A 16655-nucleotide genomic window follows, 5' to 3' on the forward strand; every position below is an offset into this window, starting at 1 on the left:
TGTAGTTTAGATAATTAAGGGTGACTTATATAGGAACAAAAAATCTCAAAACGACCTCTTCACCTTGAACATTACCAGCAGTTCCTAATTACTTTACATTACAAACAGAGCTACTGTTAAAGACCAATTTTCGAAAACAGAAGTCAACAATCAAAAACGGAGGTAAATGCTCGAACAGAAGTCAAAATTCAAGTCATGAACAAACTTGCTTTCTGCTAAAAAAAACCTGTAGAATCTCAATACTCCTCTTCGAGTCGTAAAAACCACGGTGTTCCCAATAATAGCCGCTATCGCTTCGCGGCTATTAAAAAAAACTACTAATAAGACAACCCTGTATAAACACATCGACTCCATGTACTCTTAAAATGAGTACACACTGCATCAACTGTGCAGTATATTGTGACATTGAGTGTTCCAACACTGAAAAACACAAAAACAAGTACCATTCTGTTGTATCTGATTTAATTCTCATATAACAGAATGGTACTTGTCTTTTCAGTGCTTTTGTATTTTTCAGTGTAGGAACACTCAATGTCACAATATACTGCACAGTTGATGTAGTGTGTACACATTTTAAGAGTACATGCAGTCGATGTGTTTATACAGGGTTGTCTTATTAGTAGTTTTTTTAACAGCCGCGAAGCGATAGCGGCTATTATTGGGGACATCGTGGTCTTTTTTGAATTCGTCGTCTCCATCGATGATTCTTACGACCTGACTTCTTGGAATTGACTTCAGCGACTTCTATTCCTTTGCAATTAAAAATTGTGTACGTGACGTCCTTTCTGCTTTTAGGTCAATTGCGTGACTTACCTCACTCGAAAAAAGATAAATAAAGACACCAAGGTTTATTGAAGATGAAGCATTATACATGATAAGAGATAATACAAAAAATATATAAAAAACATTTCAATATGAAGATACATGTTGAACTCATGCGCATGTCAAACTTGTTTTAACAAAAACCCGCAATCAGTTCAACCAGAAGACAACGCAAAATTTCGAAATTAAATGGAACCTCCGTTAATGAAAAACGTTGGTCAAAAGTTGGATCCAACAAATTTAACAAAATTACGGTGCACAAAAAGCCAAGTCGGTCTGTTGAATTTAGGGATAAGTTCACCAGAGAAAGAACAAACATGCAAGACAGACAACAAAAAGCCAACTAATTTTCGAAAACTTGCAAATGTTTTAAAACAGTGTAAAAGTTACAATAAGCGAAACCTAGGGACTGAAAGAATTATTTTAATTAACTGAATTCTCATTAGCAACCGATGAGACCTTTCATTAAGGACATTAAGTAATAAGCCAATAAAATGAACAAATGAATAGACAAATTGCGAAAAAGGTCGATGAAATTTCTTAGAAACGAACTGAGTATAATTCATATATATCCATAACTAAGATCTGAGACGATCGATTCATTTAAATCATTTAGACATCTTGAGCAACAGTGACTCCAAAAAAATTAACCAGGAATGAAATAATCTTGAAAATTTCTTGACAGAAATCAATAAATACAGCTGGCAGTTTGCCAGAAAATAGCTGCGACTGCTTTGTGGACCTACAGTCTCCAAATACCAGCCAAAATAGAACAAAAATTGAGAAAAACTTTCTTTCTCTTCACAGTGGTGATATCGTATTCTGATTTAGACATATGAATTGTTGCTAAAAATACAAGCCAATGAAAATGGGAGATTTTAAATAGGAGATACGCTCAGCAGACGCAATTTCAATTGTCAATTAACAGATTGCCAGAAAATAGCCGCAATAGCTTTGTAGATCTGCAGTCTGAAAAACAGTAAGAAGATAGACCAAAAAATACTCTTTTCATTAAATGATGATCTGTCATATTTTGATTAAGAATCTGCATAAGTTATTACCAACTCTATTAGCTGCTCTCAAATAACCTTCATTTACACATTCACTTAACCTTATCTTTGAATTAAAGTAAACAGAAGTCAATTTCAAACTGGGAAGTCATTTTTGAGAGTGAGGTTGTTCACGTGTGACCATAAACTTAGTCACGCGAACGAACAAAAAATTCGCTTCACTAAGAGTGAGAAATAACGTCACGCACATATATGAGTTGAAATTGCATGAACGAGAACGAAAGACAGATTGAAGTGGTTGTGACGTCATATGGTCGTGACAAAAATCTTGGCGAGACAAAAAAATCAAGAGAAGGCCAATAATAGCCCCAACTATCGCTGTGGGACTATTAACAAAAAATTCAAAAGGAACCTGAAAAAAATTTATTAAATTTATTTGTAAAAAGTTCCATGTCTAGCTATAAAAGTCTCACCTGATTATAGAATAGCTCTTGATTAATCAAGAACAACTACAGTGAAAATCAGCAGAAGTAGGGATAGGTAAAAGAACTAAAACATACCCTGCAGATTGCCGGAAAACAGCCGCCGTTGATTCCAGAAGCATGATTGGGATTGAAAGAATAGAAGATATTAAAAAAAAAAATTTTTGTACAAAAACATTTTTTAAGTCCGATTTATTTTGATGGCATTTCGTAGTTGAACATAACGTACTTCTGTTTCTTAGAGAGAGGCTACAGGGGCTACAATCAATACCAATAAGCATTAGAGATGGTAACTAAGACTTATAGGAACGAAGTTCAAATAGCGGGCATCTAAAATTGGGCTTTATGGGTTTATCCCGTTTCTACTTCTGACTTCAATTTTTTAAAGTGACTCTGTTCATTTTGAATTGCATTGCTGAGCAACTGATGCTCAAAATAACTTTTAGCAGAATGAGAGAAGAGAGAAACTAGCCTAGAGAAGTCAAAAGATTTCACGCAAAATGTTGAAAAAGCGGCAAAATGGGTAAAGCGAAACATTTTATTCGACGAAGTAAAAAAAAAATAGGAGCGCTATAATAGCCGGCTGAGAAGATGAGGGCGGCTATTAAAAAAAGACCAAAATCGGCAAAAATTTGCCCAATCTACTCAACAAAACCAACCAATACCAGTTAACACAGTCTCTCTTGATGAAAATTCGAATCAGTAAGAAAAAATATCACGGAAAACTTTTCTTAAGACCTCGCGTAATTAATGACAGTTTCATGTCAGCATTTCGGTTCCTCTTTCAAAATGTGATGACATCATCGTACACGTCTTCTTAATTGTTGCCCGCCTAAAAAAAGTTACCTACCTAAAGATGAAATTTAAAAAAAACAACCGACTAAACGTCGGAAGAATTGCTCTCAAACGCCTAGAGGGAGCTCTAATCAATTGCAGCCTGCTTCAATCGGGGGGAGGGGGAGGAGGGAGGGAGGCGAGCTTAAATGGGACTAAGAAGCTCAATAGTGGGCTTCAAATAACCACATTAAAGGTTAACATATACCACTATTAAGATTTAAAGTAAAAAGATGGCACCAGTTTCGTCGCACTTTTAGTATTAAATTGCCGCCAATTGAGTTCAGCTGCTTGAAATTGTGATTGAGAGAGAATTTTAGATCACGCGAAACGCAAAAAGTCAAGGGCGTAAAAGTCACTCGAAAAGTCAAACTTGTCAATTAATCAAATAATTTAGGTCTGCTCTACAGTTTCAGCTTAGGGTGCACTTAGCAGGCAGGAAAGCTTTAAATTATTTCCGCTCGTCTTACTGCACAGTTGATGTAGTGTGTACACATTTTAAGAGTACATGCAGTCGATGTGTTTATACAGGGTTGTCTTATTAGTAGTTTTTTTAACAGCCGCGAAGCGATAGCGGCTATTATTGGGGACATCGTGGTTTTTTTTGAATTCGTCGTCTCCATCGATGATTCTTACGACCTGACTTCTTGGAATTGACTTCAGCGACTTCTATTCCTTTGCAATTAAAAATTGTGTACGTGACGTCCTTTCTGCTTTTAGGTCAATTGCGTGACTTACCTCACTCGAAAAAAGATAAATAAAGACACCAAGGTTTAATTGAAGATGAAGCATTATACATGATAAGAGATAATACAAAAAATATATAAAAAACATTTCAATATGAAGATACATGTTGAACTCATGCGCATGTCAAACTTGTTTTAACAAAAACCCGCAATCAGTTCAACCAGAAGACAACGCAAAATTTCGAAATTAAATGGAACCTCCGTTAATGAAAACGTTGGTCAAAAGTTGGATCCAACAAATTTAACAAAATTACGGTGCACAAAAAGCCAAGTCGGTCTGTTGAATTTAGGGATAAGTTCACCAGAGAAAGAACAAACATGCAAGACAGACAACAAAAAGCCAACTAATTTTCGAAGAACTTGCAAATGTTTTAAAACAGTGTAAAAGTTACAATAAGCGAAACCTAGGGACTGAAAGAATTATTTTAATTAACTGAATTCTCATTAGCAACCGATGAGACCTTTCATTAAGGACATTAAGTAATAAGCCAATAAAATGAACAAATGAATAGACAAATTGCGAAAAAGGTCGATGAAATTTCTTAGAAACGAACTGAGTATAATTCATATATATCCATAACTAAGATCTGAGACGATCGATTCATTTAAATCATTTAGACATCTTGAGCAACAGTGACTCCAAAAAAAATTAACCAGGAATGAAATAATCTTGAAAATTTCTTGACAGAAATCAATAAATACAGCTGGCAGTTTGCCAGAAAATAGCTGCGACTGCTTTGTGGACCTACAGTCTCCAAATACCAGCCAAAATAGAACAAAAATTGAGAAAAACTTTCTTTCTCTTCACAGTGGTGATATCGTATTCTGATTTAGACATATGAATTGTTGCTAAAAATACAAGCCAATGAAAATGGGAGATTTTAAATAGGAGATACGCTCAGCAGACGCAATTTCAATTGTCAATTAACAGATTGCCAGAAAATAGCCGCAATAGCTTTGTAGATCTGCAGTCTGAAAAACAGTAAGAAGATAGACCAAAAAATACTCTTTTCATTAAATGATGATCTGTCATATTTTGATTAAGAATCTGCATAAGTTATTACCAACTCTATTAGCTGCTCTCAAATAACCTTCATTTACACATTCACTTAACCTTATCTTTGAATTAAAGTAAACAGAAGTCAATTTCAAACTGGGAAGTCATTTTTGAGAGTGAGGTTGTTCACGTGTGACCATAAACTTAGTCACGCGAACGAACAAAAAATTCGCTTCACTAAGAGTGAGAAATAACGTCACGCACATATATGAGTTGAAATTGCATGAACGAGAACGAAAGACAGATTGAAGTGGTTGTGACGTCATATGGTCGTGACAAAAATCTTGGCGAGACAAAAAAATCAAGAGAAGGCCAATAATAGCCCCAACTATCGCTGTGGGACTATTAACAAAAAATTCAAAAGGAACCTGAAAAAAATTTATTAAATTTATTTGTAAAAAGTTCCATGTCTAGCTATAAAAGTCTCACCTGATTATAGAATAGCTCTTGATTAATCAAGAACAACTACAGTGAAAATCAGCAGAAGTAGGGATAGGTAAAAGAACTAAAACATACCCTGCAGATTGCCGGAAAACAGCCGCCGTTGATTCCAGAAGCATGATTGGGATTGAAAGAATAGAAGATATTAAAAAAAAAAATTTTTGTACAAAAACATTTTTTAAGTCCGATTTATTTTGATGGCATTTCGTAGTTGAACATAACGTACTTCTGTTTCTTAGAGAGAGGCTACAGGGGCTACAATCAATACCAATAAGCATTAGAGATGGTAACTAAGACTTATAGGAACGAAGTTCAAATAGCGGGCATCTAAAATTGGGCTTTATGGGTTTATCCCGTTTCTACTTCTGACTTCAATTTTTTAAAGTGACTCTGTTCATTTTGAATTGCATTGCTGAGCAACTGATGCTCAAAATAACTTTTAGCAGAATGAGAGAAGAGAGAAACTAGCCTAGAGAAGTCAAAAGATTTCACGCAAAATGTTGAAAAAGCGGCAAAATGAGGTAAAGCGAAACATTTTATTCGACGAAGTAAAAAAAAATAGGAGCGCTATAATAGCCTGCTGAGAAGATGAGGGCGGCTATTAAAAAAAGACCAAAACCGGCAAAAATTTGCCCAATCTACTCAACAAAACCAACCAATACCAGTTAACACAGTCTCTCTTGATGAAAATTCGAATCAGTAAGAAAAAATATCACGGAAAACTTTTCTTAAGACCTCGCGTAATTAATGACAGTTTCATGTCAGCATTTCGGTTCCTCTTTCAAAATGTGATGACATCATCGTACACGTCTTCTTAATTGTTGCCCGCCTAAAAAAAGTTACCTACCTAAAGATGAAATTTAAAAAAAACAACCGACTAAACGTCGGAAGAATTGCTCTCAAATGCCTAGAGGGAGCTCTAATCAATTGCAGCCTGCTTCAATCGGGGGGGGGGGGGAGGAGGGAGGGCGGCGAGCTTAAATGGGACTAAGAAGCTCAATAGTGGGCTTCAAATAACCACATTAAAGGTTAACATATACCACTATTAAGATTTAAAGTAAAAAGATGGCACCAGTTTCGTCGCACTTTTAGTATTAAATTGCCGCCAATTGAGTTCAGCTGCTTGAAATTGTGATTGAGAGAGAATTTTAGATCACGCGAAACGCAAAAAGTCAAGGGCGTAAAAGTCACTCGAAAAGTCAAACTTGTCAATTAATCAAATAATTTAGGTCTGCTCTACAGTTTCAGCTTAGGGTGCACTTAGCAGGCAGGAAAGCTTTAAATTATTTCCGCTCGTCTTACAGTTCTGCTCAATTCTTTGTTATAACTGAAATCCGTTGTGCACAGAATCGCGTCATAAAGACCAATAGGAACCATATCATTGGCACAAACTTCACATGAGAGCTGTTCATCAAAAGAACTATTCGTCCGTCTTAAGAAAATACTGACCTCGTTGACTTTTTTGGAGCCTTTCTCAGTGGCTAATCGTTTGGCTGCATTGAAAATGAGCATGGCCATATTGTACGCTCTCAAGTTGACAGCCAGCATGAGGGGAGTCATTCCTCGGCCATCTTGCAATGACAACAGTTCAATCAATCTCTTCTCAAAGTCTGCTCGACTGAAAGTCAAAAGAAGAATCAAAATCTTCAACGCTGCTTTCTGCCTCTCTTCGTCTGTACTTGGAGTTGTAGCTAAAGACTGATGCTGTTGTTGGTTGTTCCGATTACCAGCAATGGCAGCACTGGTGTTGCCGATACCTCCAACAGTCGCCTGGAGTCCACTTTGGTTTGAGAGACTGTTGGACGTGAGTGTGTTGCTCAGACACGATGTTATTGCACTGCTCAAAATTGGCCCCATAGAAGCAGCTGCCGCTCTAGAGGCAGATGACGCAGCACTTGGTATATCAAGCAAGGACCCTGTAACAAAGATTTATGCTATACTTGAGTCTAATAACCAAAGCAACGATAAGAAAATTACAGGTCGAAGTCGATGTAGAACTAGAACGGCTATCTTTTTAGTTTGAATTATTTGATCTTTTATTCACAAACACAAGGGATGTTACCTTCGCGCAGGAACCAAACCTCAAAAAATAGCACTTCACGTCCAGATTTCATTTCGTCTCGCCAAAATCTTCAGATATTTAAAATCTGCTTATTTATCAAGCCAATTATTTGATATTGAAGGTAAAATTAAACCTGTAGAAAGTGGAACATTCTCATAAGCTGGTGGATCGGGTGGCCAGGCGATAGTTGGAATGGCTGTGTCGAAAGCAGTGCCAGGTAATGCTAGCTGTCTTCTGGCAGCCTCAGTGGCTGCATTCATCTCTTCTCTCAATCTTCTAAGAATCTCCGCTCCATTTTGCAGAGCATTTGTCGCCGCAGTCAGCGACGCCGCAGTGGACGTTGCCCCTTGCACTGAGCTCACTGCTGACAAAAAATTAAGTTCAACACCTACAGCTAATTGTTAAATTAATATACCTCCAGTAGAATATTAAAAAATAAAAAATACAAATCGAATGACTACAGAAAAATTTATAAAAAGGATGAAATCATAAAACTGATCATAAAAGTTAAATACAAGTTGATGAGCATTAAAATTCAAATTTTGAACTGAACATAACGGACTAACCTCGGGCGATTAAACCTAAGATTAAACTCTAAGATTAAGAACCGCCCTTGACACCATGAATTTATGTATCCTAAAAGCTTGGATGAATTGCATAATTTAGAGACTAGTAATGCGATAAGCACTAAGAGAGCTGCTCAGCCACTTAATACCCTCCAGGCTTAACCTGTTTATCCCGATTTGAGGAAGAAAGGTCAAAAAGCGTCCGATTAAAAATCGGTCCAGCAAAAATCGCAAAAAGACCGACAGGACTAATAAAGTTGCTACAAACTTCAGTTGAGAGCAACTTATCACAGTTCACTATAATTATTTTCAAATACAAGAATGGACAGGCATCAGGGGGCAGACTGCCGAACATATGTGCGAAAAAAGCTTGACCGCTGTAGCATATAGAAAAAAAACAGATACAAATCTGAATCGACGAAGTTGCCAAATCAACCTATAAAACCTACTCCATATATTTTCAATTGGTTTCATATATTTCAATTTCTATAATTAAAGTTTTAATCAAATTGGAAGAAACAATCAAGTCACTTATTTAATTTGGTTTCAATTCCCAATTATTATTATCAACATTCACCGTATGAGTCCATTTTGCTGCTTGAAAAAGTTTAAAGTAATCCTTACATGATGACTTCCCAGAATTTGGCTGCGGTAGAAAGCAATCAGAAATCTCCGCAACAATCAATAGCAAATAAAGTCAGGCACACTTAATCACCTGAAGATTAACAAAATGGCAGTTTTGACCCGTAAAAAAAGTCGAACTGTCATTGACCAAACCAAAGATTAAACGAAATAATTTGGAATGGTATTCGAAAATTATTAAAACATACCCGGCAGATTGCCGGAAAATAGCCGCCGTTGATTCCAATAAGCATGATTGGGATTGAACGAATAGAATATATTGAAAAAAAAAAGATTTTTGTACAAAAATATTTTTTAAGTCCGATTTATTTTGATGGCATTTCGTAGTTGAACATACTTCTGTTTCTTAGAGAGAGTCTACAGGGGCTACTATCAACACCAATAAGCATTAGAGGTGGTAACTAAGACTTATTGGAACGACGTTCAAATAGCGGGCATCTAAAATTGGGCTTTATGGGTTTATCCCGTTTCTATTTCTGACTTCAATTTTTTATTCCGACACTGTTCATTTTGAATTGCTTTGCGGAGCAACTGATGTTCAAATTCACTTTTCGCAGAATGAGAGAAGAGAAAAGCTAGCCTAGAGAAGTCAAAAAGATTTCACGCAAAATGTCGAAAAAGCGGCAAAATGGTAAAGCGAAAAAAAGTTTAACGAAGTAAAAAAAAACATAGCAGGACAAGTCCTGACGTACAATTCAAAGAATTTTCATTTACTAAGCAGAAAAACTAGACCTAGAGTGGACTATGAGTGAATTGAAAAAACCAACCATTTTCAAAAAAATCAGATCAAAAAAATAAGAAAAAACCAGAAAAACAATGTCAAAATGCCGCATGTGAACAAAAAAACCACTAGCGAGAAATGAAAATTTAATTCAAACAAAAAAACTAGGCCTAGAATGAACTATTATTGGATTGGAAAAACCACTTCGAAAAAAATCCGATCCAAAAAATCGAAAAAACAGTAAAAATCAGAGTGAAATTGCCGCATGTGAACAAAAAACCACTACCGAGAAACCGAATTTTTGTTCAAACACCGTTTTCTCACTCTACTTTAAAATTTGAGCGAAAAAAATTCACGCCGCAAAACCACTCGCTTTTTCGCTCCATTTCCTGTTTCGGCGTGACCAAAATCACTACTCCAATTTGACTTCAAAAATCATGAAAATGTGTGAACAGATCTTAAAAAAAAAGACAGCGCCCCAATACAATTCAAATTCTTTGAATTGTAAAAAATACGAGCGCAATAATAGCCGGCTAAGAAGATGAGGGCGGCTATTAATTAAATAAGAACAGGATTTTAGGATAAACACAGCTCCCCGATGCAACAAAAGAAAAATTTTAAAAAATCGCAAATTATTATAACTTTGCGTGTTTAAGTTTGCATTACCAAACAGAGCTCAAAAATGTCGATCAAGAGTAAAATGTTTTGCAGAAGAACTATATTTTCTTTGACAAAATTCAATTTAAGACAATAAAAAAAATCGAATGACAAAAACCATAAAAAAATTGTACCATTTTGGGCTTCCCATTTTACCCGTTAATTCCGTTTTAAAGATCAGTCATGGAAATATGAGTTAAAACATGTTCTTACAAAAATACAGAGCACTAATAAAATCGATTTCTCGGATTGTAAAAATATGAGCCGCTATAATAGACGCCTGACGCAGGCTGCTATTTATCAGCAAACGTCGAGCAAACTGATCGCACACAGGGGGTAGGGGTGAGCTGAGAAGTGGGGGTGATCCCGTGGGGAGAACGGATTGTAGTGAAATGAACTGATGACGTGGAGGAATTGGAAGAGGGTGGAGGCATTGAAAGGCGAGTTGGCGGGACTAGGGTCCGAAGTGCCCCTCCAGTCTTGAATTTTTCTTCAGCAGCAGCCTCCGTTATTTGTGCACAAAGGGAGAATAGTAGAGCTCTTAGAGAACTGCTCAGCAACTTAATGCCTCCGGTCTTTAACTGTTTATAACGCTTTTGAAGACGAAACGTCAGATAACAGACAAAAAACTACCAGAAATCATTTTTATAGAGTGAGGTAAGCCATGCATGTATATGCAGACATCTATTACACAGCTGACCATAATACTCATGCAGGCCGCACTAAAAGATTACATAAAATGATGCACGCAAACTCTACTAATTAGGGATTAGAAGTGAATGCAAGAACTCAATCTTTTGAAATTGTTAAAACATTTTATAATCAACAATTCTCCTGCTAAAAAAAATATGGCGTCAATTTTACGCACTTTCAGGCCGAAATGATTAATGATTACAAAAACCTTCTGTTATAAAAAAAACTACAACATTAATACTCCACGCAAGAACTCGACAAGATTGAAAAATTCTAAACACTAACAATTTCAAACTAAATACTATATGAAAAAAAAATTACTTAATTCCACCAAAACAGAAAAACATGAGTATCAGCATTATCTTCAGCACCAATAAATTTTTTTTTAAAAAAATCCCTTTTCTGTAAGTGCCATTAACCGTTCACAATTGTTTTGAAGCTATCGTTAATTATGGCAGAGGTTGGTTGATTTGGCAATCCAGTGCCAACAGTTCATTCAAAGCGAATTGAAATAAGTATTTTCGAGAAAAAAACGATTTAAAAATGCAGTTAGGTTTTCACGCGACTAGTTTGAATCAGTCGTGCAACTACATTGCTTCGAAAAGAAAAAACATGAGAAAAAACTATCAGATTGCTGGAAAATAGTCCTCATCGATTCCCATTACCCCTAGTGTGATTGTAGTAAGATCAGAATTATAAACAGAAAAAAAAATGATTGCTGTACAAATTAAAAAGCGCAAACCAATTCTGTTTTATTTTTGCAATGAGACATACTACTGTTTCATAATAGGAGTATACATGAGCTAGTATCAATAACAAAAAGCATTAGAGATGGTAACTAAGACTTAACATACCCGGCAGATTGCCGGAAAATAGCCGCCGTTGATTCCCATAACTCTTGGGATTAAAAAAGAAAATATCGACAAAAATTGATTTTTGTATAAAAACATTTTAAGTGCGATTTATTTTGATGTCATTTCGTAATTGAACATACTCCTGTCTCTCAGTGAGAGACTACAGGGTCTAGTATCAATACCAAAAAGCATTATAGATACTAACTAAAACTTATGAGAGCAAAGTTCAAGTACCGGGCATCTAAAAATGGGCTTTATGGGTTTATCCCGTTTCTATTTCGCACTTTTGATTTTTTTATGCTGACTCTCTTCATTTTGAATTGCTTTGCTGAGCAGCTGCTGTTTAAAAGGACTTTGAGCAGAATGACAGAAGAGTGAAACTAGCCTAGAGAAGTCAAAAAGGTTTCACGCAAAATGTCGAAAAAGCGGCAAAATGGGTAAAGCGAAAAAAAGTTCGACGAAGTAAAAAAAAAAACAAAACAGGAGCGCTATAATAGCCGGCTGAGAAGATGAGGGCGGCTAATAATGAGAACAAAGTGGCGGTTATCTAAAACTAGGCTTTATTCGATACCCTGATTTTGCTTTTCGGTACTGACTCTGATCAGTTTCGATTGCTGTGGAGAGCGACCAATGTAAAAACGCAGAGGTTCAATCCCCAATCCCCGGCACAGGAACCAAAAGCACCAACAACTTGGCTTTCAGTCCTTGTCACTGTCTGTTTTACTATTAATTATCAGGGCTACGCGGGTGCGTAGCCCTGATAATTTTTTATGGGTACATATAATTCCGGTCAACGATGTCGAACTCCCCACCTCCGGCGTTCTAGACAGAATCATTACCAACTCCGGCTATCACGACCAGCCTAGTAACACGTTATCTAACAACCGCTTTTGTTTTCAGCAACAGACTTTAATTCAGAATAAGAGCAATTTAGGTCACATAAAGATCAAGAAGTAAAGCGTGAAAAAAGTCACTCGTGAAGTGAAATTGGAAGAAAGTTCAAAAAAACGAAATAGCCAAACGAAAATTTTGCATAAAAGACACACACGTTTACAATAATTGCTTCAAACTTCCTTTGAGAGCAATTATTACGGTCAAAAAAGATTCAGAGCGATTTTTTTGACCTTAATGATTGCTTCAAACTTCGTTTGAGAGCAATTATTAAGGCCAAAAAATCGCTTCTCTATCGCATTCGAAGCCACTAAAAAGAGCCTCGATAGAACTCAAATTCGTTTAATTTCAGTCAGACGAAACCTTACATTAACATAGCTGGCAGATTGTCAGAAAATAGCCGCAATAGATTCGTAGATCGGCAGTCTAAAAAAAAACAGTAAAAAAGACAGACCAAAAAAAGTCTTTTCATTGAAGGCTGATCTGTTATATTTTGACTAAAAATATGTATAAGTTATTGCTGCCTCTATTAGCTGATCTCAAATAACCTTCATTTAGAGTGACACACACCCATTTGACCTTATCTCTTTGAAATAAAGTAAATAAAAGTCAATTTCAAAGTGAGGCAGTCATTTTTGACAGTGAGGTAAGTCAAGTGTGACCAAAAATTTAATCACGCGAATGAACAAAAAAAATCGCTCCACTAAGAGCGAAAAATGACGTCACGCATGCAATTCAGTTGAAATTGCATGAACGAATGAACAAAAGGTGGCTGTGACGTCATATGGTCGTAACAAAAATCATGACAACGAAATAAAAACATAACCGACTAACGTCGGGCGAATTGCTCTCAAACGACCGGCGAGCGGTTGGCTTGGTCAGTAGCTAGCCACGGGGGGGGGGGGTGCACCGGGGGCTGATGGGGGCAGCACTGGGTGGGGGGGGCAAAAGCGCGGTGGGGGGGGGGGTGGAGCCAATAGTGGGGGTGGGGGGGTCAACAAAGGGGGGGGGGGTGTCAACCTCTAAGAACCGCCCCTCACACCATAAGTATAAGTATAAGTCTCCAAGACAGTTTGAGCTGAAACAGACCTGAAAGGCTCTAAGAGCACATAATGCCCGCTGGGCGCTACCTGTTTATCCCGTTTTTGAGGACGAAAAGTCAAAAGCGTCAGACGAAAAATTGGTCAAGCGAAAAATCGCATAAAAAAAAGACCGACAGGACTAATATAATTGCTACAAACTTCGTTTGAGAGCAATTAAAAAACATAGCAGGACAAGTCCTGACGTACAATTCAAAGAATTTTCATTGACTTAACAAACAACTAGACCTAGAACGGGCAATGAGTGAATTGGGAAAACGATTTCTTAAAAAAATCAGATGAAAAAAACAAAAAAAATCAATGTCAAAATGCTGCTAGGGAGAAAAAAAAACCACTAGTGAGATATGTAATTTTGATTCTAACATAAAACTAGGTCCCGAATGAGCTGTGAATGGATTGGGAAAACTATTTAGAAAAAATCCGATCCAAAAAAATCGGAAAAACAGTAAAAATCAGAGTGAAATTGCCGCATGTGAACAAAAAAAAACACTTCCGAGAAACGGAATTTTTGTTCAAACACCGTTTTCTCACTCTCCTTTAAAATTAGAGCGAAAAAAAAAATTCACGCCGCAAAGCCACTCGCTTTTTCGCTCCATTTCCTGTTTCGGCGTGACCAAAATCACCACTCCAATTCGACTTCAAAAATCATGAAAATGTGTGAACAGTTCTTAAAAAAAGGACAGCACCCCAATACAATTCAAACTCTTTGAATTGTAAAAAACCAAGAGAAGGCAAATATTAGCCCCAGCTATCGCTGTGCGGCTATTAAAAAGACTAAAATGTCTAAGATAATAGCAAAAAGTTTGTTTTAATGCAGTTACACGTTAATTATAGTCGTTCACATTCTACGTGGGAAAGAGGAAAAGTTGTAACATCCCACAGGAAAATGAACAAGAAATGCTAAAACACTTGTTGAGTTTACCAGAGGCAGGATGCTGTTGCTGTTCGAAATGAGCAATCACTCTATCGGCGTCAATTGGAGTCTGTATTATACTAGTTGCGGCACCTGCAGTAGAGTTTGAGTTAACAGTGGTCTGGTTAGCATCCGACACAATGGCACTTGAGCCAGATGCTTGATGAGAAGTCCGGTTGTTGGAATCGTCCTTCCCGCTTTTGGATGAACCTGTAACAGAATACCATAGAAGCCAATCAAGCAGCATATGATCGAAGAGCGCTCGCTTTAACTCCCTATTGCACTAAGCTCTCCAATAATCGGTACTTATTTTCACCGCTATTTTCATAAGTTGAGCTTATCAATCTCTCATTTATTTCTCAATTACATCAAATGAGGATCTGTCGTTCAAGATGTATTGAACTCTTGATTTCAAGGTAAATGCGGCAAGAACAAATGACATTCCCTATTAAATTTAATTTCAAAGGCGAAATATAGCCGCTAAGGGAGTCAGAATTGCAAGATTGAACACAAAAACATAGCCGGCAAATTGCCGGAAAATAGCCACCGCCGACCAGCCTGACACACATTGGGATTGAAACAGAAAAAGAAAACAATAAGAGATAGAATAAGTGATTTTTCTTGGTGTCAAACAATCAAAAACGTGCCGAGCAGACTGCCGAAACATAGTTGCTATGGAATTCCATAACCCCCTATTGCGATTGCACGAAAAAAATTCCTGTTGTTCAAAAACATTTTCAAACCGATGAGTATTTTAATTTCATTTCGATGTCAGACATACTACTGTTTCTTAATGAGAGCAAATGTGTTTTTGTATCAATACCAATAGCAATAGATGGTACTTAAGGCTTATGAAAACAAAGTTCAAGTGGCCGGCATCTATAATTGGGTTCATGAGTTTATCCCGTTCATATTTTCAATTTTCTTCGATACTGACCGTTGGTTCCGATTTTTTTTGCTGAGTATCTGCTGTTAAAATCGATTTGAGTCAAACGAGGGAAAAGAAAAAAGTCTGGAGAATTCAAAGAATTAACGCAAAAAGATTTCACAGCAATAGATGGTACTTAAGGCTAATGAAAACAAAGTTCAACTGGCGGGCATCTATAATTGGGTTTCATGAGTTTATCTCGTTTATATTTTCATTTGTTTCGATACTGACCTGGTCCGATTTTTTTACTGAGTAACTGCTGTTAAAATTGATTTGCGTAAAATGAGGGAAGAGAAAAAAGCCTGGAGAATTCAAAGATCTCACGCAAAAAGTTAAACAAGCTATGAACTAGTGAAACAAAAATTTGTTCGACAGTTTAAAAAATACATCAGGAAAAGTCCTGACAAACATGCAAAGTAATTTCTTGGCCTAAGCGAAAAAATTAGATCTAGAAATCACTTAATAAATTGGGGGAAAAATGGACTAGCGGACATCTAAAAGTGGGTTTCATCCAGATTCCATTTTTGATTTCGTTTTTTATGACTCCCTTTATCACTTTAGATTGCGTTGCTGGGTAAACACTGTCTTAAAGCACCTTGAGCAGACTGAGCAAAGAATGAAACTAGCCTAGAGAAGTCAAAAAGATTTCAAGAAAAATATCGAAAAGGCGGTGAAAAGAGATAAAGTGAACCAAATTCGTATTCGACGAATTAAAAATCATAGCAGGACAAGTCCTGACGTACAATTCAAAGAAATTTCATTGACTAAACAAAAAAACCAGATCTAGAACGGACTATTGGGCCTGAATTGGGAAAACCATTTCTAAAAAATCAGATCAAAAACAAAAAAAAAACAGAAAATCTATGTCAAAATGCCGCATGTCAAAAAACCACAAGAGAGAAAGAGAAATTCGGTTCAAACAAAACAACTAGGCCTAGAAAGAACTATGAATGAATTGAGAAACACCGTTTTCTCACTATTTTAAAATTAGAGCAAAAAATTTCACGCCGCAAAACCACTCGCTTTTTCGCTCCACTTCCTGTTTCCGCATGACCAAAATCACTACTCCAATTTGACTTCAAAAATCATGAAAATGTGTGAACAGATCTTTAAAAGACAGCGCCCCCATACAATTCAAATTCTTTGAATTGTAAAATTAGGAGTGCAAAATAGTCGGCATAAAACGACTAACGTTGGACAAATTGCTCTCGAACGAAATGCGTGACAATTTATTTC

At 36.6% G+C, this 16655-nt stretch overlaps 1 protein-coding gene across 4 annotated transcripts in view; it reads right to left on the reverse strand.

The window, feature by feature from the left end:
* Positions 1-16655, reverse strand: part of LOC142337479 (E3 ubiquitin-protein ligase UBR5-like) — a 140206-nt gene that overhangs the window by 51041 nt on the left and 72510 nt on the right. For 2 of the 4 annotated variants that reach the window (XM_075386732.1, XM_075386729.1), the window contains exons 19-22: positions 14501-14701; positions 8021-8035; positions 7588-7818; positions 6842-7308 (exon numbers count right to left, since the gene is read on the reverse strand). In XM_075386732.1, coding sequence (XP_075242847.1) covers positions 6842-7308; positions 7588-7818; positions 8021-8035; positions 14501-14701 — 914 coding nt within the window. The remainder of the gene's footprint in view (positions 1-6841; positions 7309-7587; positions 7819-8020; positions 8036-14500; positions 14702-16655) is intronic. The other 2 variants (XM_075386731.1, XM_075386730.1) reach the window with 2 other exon arrangements.

The sequence above is a fragment of the Convolutriloba macropyga genome, chromosome 4 (genome assembly GCF_964194025.1).
Source record: "Convolutriloba macropyga chromosome 4, txConMacr16.3, whole genome shotgun sequence".
Classification (NCBI taxonomy): domain Eukaryota; kingdom Metazoa; phylum Xenacoelomorpha; order Acoela; family Convolutidae; genus Convolutriloba; species Convolutriloba macropyga.